The following is a 2,500-nucleotide window of genomic DNA, read 5'->3' as shown; positions in this document are numbered from 1 at the left end:
GTTCCCCGACCCCCCTCCCCACCCCCTCCCTCCCCGGGTCCCCACAGCGCCCCGCTCCGGAGGTGGGGACCGGCCCGGGCCCGTGCGTTTAGGCCGGTGGAGGGCGCGACGGGCTCGGTGGCGGGCGCGCGTGGGTCCCGGTGGTCGGATTCATTCTGACCGATGTTTTTCCGAGTCGGACTCCAGAGGTGGGGACCGGACCGGCCTGGGCCGCGAGGGGTGACCCGGAGAGACCGGCACGGGCCAACACGGGTGCGGTCCCTCGTGGGCTCTGGTCGCCTGGGAGGCGCCTCCCTGGGAAAATGTTTTCAAGTCCCCCTGGGTCCGGGGACGTGGACGGACCGGGCCCTGCTCGCGCGGGTGGCCGGGGAGGGCGCACCCGGCCCTTCAGCGTGCCCACGTGGGTCCCGGTCGGCGGACGCGACTTTTTCTCACCCTGCCCCGCCCCCTCCTCCACCGCGAGTTCCGGCCGGGGGCTGGGGACCGGCCCGAGCCGTACTGGGTGGCCCGGATAGGGCGGCCTGGGCCCGGGCGCGGTCCCTCGTGGGGCCCGCTCGTCGGAGGCGGCCGAGTGGGATATTTCTTTGTCTCTAACCAAGTCCTCGCCCGGAGACTCGGAGGGACCGGTACCTGCCCGCGCGGGCGAACCGGGGAGGGCGACCCCGGCCCGCTCGCTGCCTCTCCCACGTTTTCCCGCCCCTCCCGCCCCGCCCCCACTTTGCCAGCACGCTCCTCGAGTCGACCAGATGGCCCCGAGAGCTCCGGGACTGGTGTGGATGGGGAAGTGTTGGGGACAGGTGGCGGGACCGAGGTCCTGGGGACCCCCCCTGCGATTCGTGGATGGGCCCCGCTGCCGGGCGTCGTGATTTTTTTCGCCCGAAATGGGCCTTTTTTGCCACCAGGTAGGTGCTGACACGGTCTTCCCTGGCGTCTGTCGCTGAGGACTTTGGGACTCCGGACGCATGCAGGGCTCTGGGCTTGGGACTGCCGCCTGGCACCCGAACCGGCCCTTGCTGCTTGAGCCGCCCGCCTGGGCCTGCGCGCCGGCTCTCGTGTGTGCGCCTGGCTGACCCGGCCCGCGGCGCCGCCTCCGGTCTCTGGCTCACCTGAGGGCGGCGGGGCGAGGCGGCGCGTGGGTCTTCTACCCCGTGTGACTCCCACCCCCCCGCCGCAGGCACCCGGTGGTGGCTGAGACGACCCCACCCCGCAGGCTCCGTGCCACGTGTCAGGCGTTCTCCTCGCGGGGTCGTCGGCCACTGTTGCCTGAGAGAAAGAAAAGGAGGTGGTGGGAGGGGGGGCTGCCGGGCTGCCGGTGAGGCTGAAGCAGGCTCCTCGGATGATGGTCCTCACCGTGCCCCTCCCCTTCGGGGCTTTCTGGCCCCTGGCTCGCTGGATTGACTGATCGATGTGGTGATGTTGCGCTCTCCTGGGCCGGACCTAAGTCGCGCCAGACGAGGGACGGACGTTCCTGGCGAACGGGACCGCTCTTCTCGTTCTGTCCGCGGGCCCCTCGCCTCTCTTTTCATGCCCTCCTGGCCTGTCGAGGGGTGTGTGGAAGGCAGGGGTGGTGGTCTCCGGCCCTGACCCTCGGTCTCCCGCCCCCTGCCTCACGGCGCGGGCGGGTCCGTGGTCCTCGGACACAGCAGACACTCTCGCTTCGCCTCCTTGGCGTGTGCCTCGCGAGCGGTCCTCCCCGCGTCGGTGGGGGGGGCCGTCCCGCCGCTGCGCTGCGCGCCCCTGCTGGCGCGTGAGCGTGCCTTGCTTGGCCGTCGGTGGTGCCCCTGGAGCGCTCCAGGTTGTCCCTCAGGTGCCTGAGGCCGAGCGGTGGTGTCGTTCCCTTTTCCCAGCGTGCTCCTCGGGTCCCCACCACGGTGGTGTGTCCCCTGAGTGGCTCTCTTGAGGGGGGTCGAGACGGTAAGGGAGGCGTGCCTCTGTTTCCCCCCCCTTGGTGGGGGGCCGGGTGCCGCCTCGTCGCGGTCGTCCTCCCATGGCTGTGCTGTGGGGGGGATCGTGTTGGGCCTGGGGGCGGCTGAGGTTGTGCCCCCGGCTGTGGCCGCGAGCGCTCCTGTGGGCCGTGTGCTTACCCGTACCGCAGACCCCCCCCACCACCCCGCCCATTCGTGGACTGGGCGGTTTGTGGAGCGCCTCCGTGGGCCCAAGGGGGAGACGATGGGTGGGGGATGATGCACCCTCGGTGAGAAAGCCTTCTCTAGCGATCCGAGAGGGAGCCTTGGGGTACCGGACCCCCCAGCCGCTGCCCCTCCCAAGCGTGCAGTCGCCACGGTGGCGACTGCCAGAGCACGTGGGCAGAGCCCCTCGCCTTCGCGGGAGGGCTTGCGCCGGCCCCGCGGTGGGGCCGTGCGCCGCTCTTTGCCTACCGCGGCCCGCGCCTCCCCCCCTCTGAGTCGGGGGAGGGTCCCGCCAGGCCGGCGTCCGGCGCGGGGCCGCGCGTGCGTGCGTGTGTGTGTGCGTGCGCGTGCGGTGACCCCCGTGGTGAGCT

General features: G+C 72.1%; 1 protein-coding gene across 1 annotated transcript in view; it reads right to left on the bottom strand.

Annotated features, from left to right (window-relative positions):
- Positions 1-88: 88 nt before the first annotated feature.
- LOC130706660 (collagen alpha-1(I) chain-like) overlaps positions 89-2,500 on the bottom strand; it is a 4,171-nt gene continuing 1,759 nt past the window's right edge. The window contains exons 3-4 of the mRNA XM_057539334.1: positions 1,107-1,263; positions 89-630 (exon numbers count right to left, since the gene is read on the bottom strand). Of these exons, the coding sequence (XP_057395317.1) occupies positions 89-630; positions 1,107-1,263 (699 nt within the window). The remainder of the gene's footprint in view (positions 631-1,106; positions 1,264-2,500) is intronic.

This window comes from Balaenoptera acutorostrata, unplaced genomic scaffold, assembly GCF_949987535.1.
Source record: "Balaenoptera acutorostrata unplaced genomic scaffold, mBalAcu1.1 scaffold_126, whole genome shotgun sequence".
NCBI lineage: Eukaryota > Metazoa > Chordata > Mammalia > Artiodactyla > Balaenopteridae > Balaenoptera > Balaenoptera acutorostrata.
Note: the sequence above shows the minus strand (reverse complement) of the source record. Positions and strands in the feature narration are given on the sequence as shown.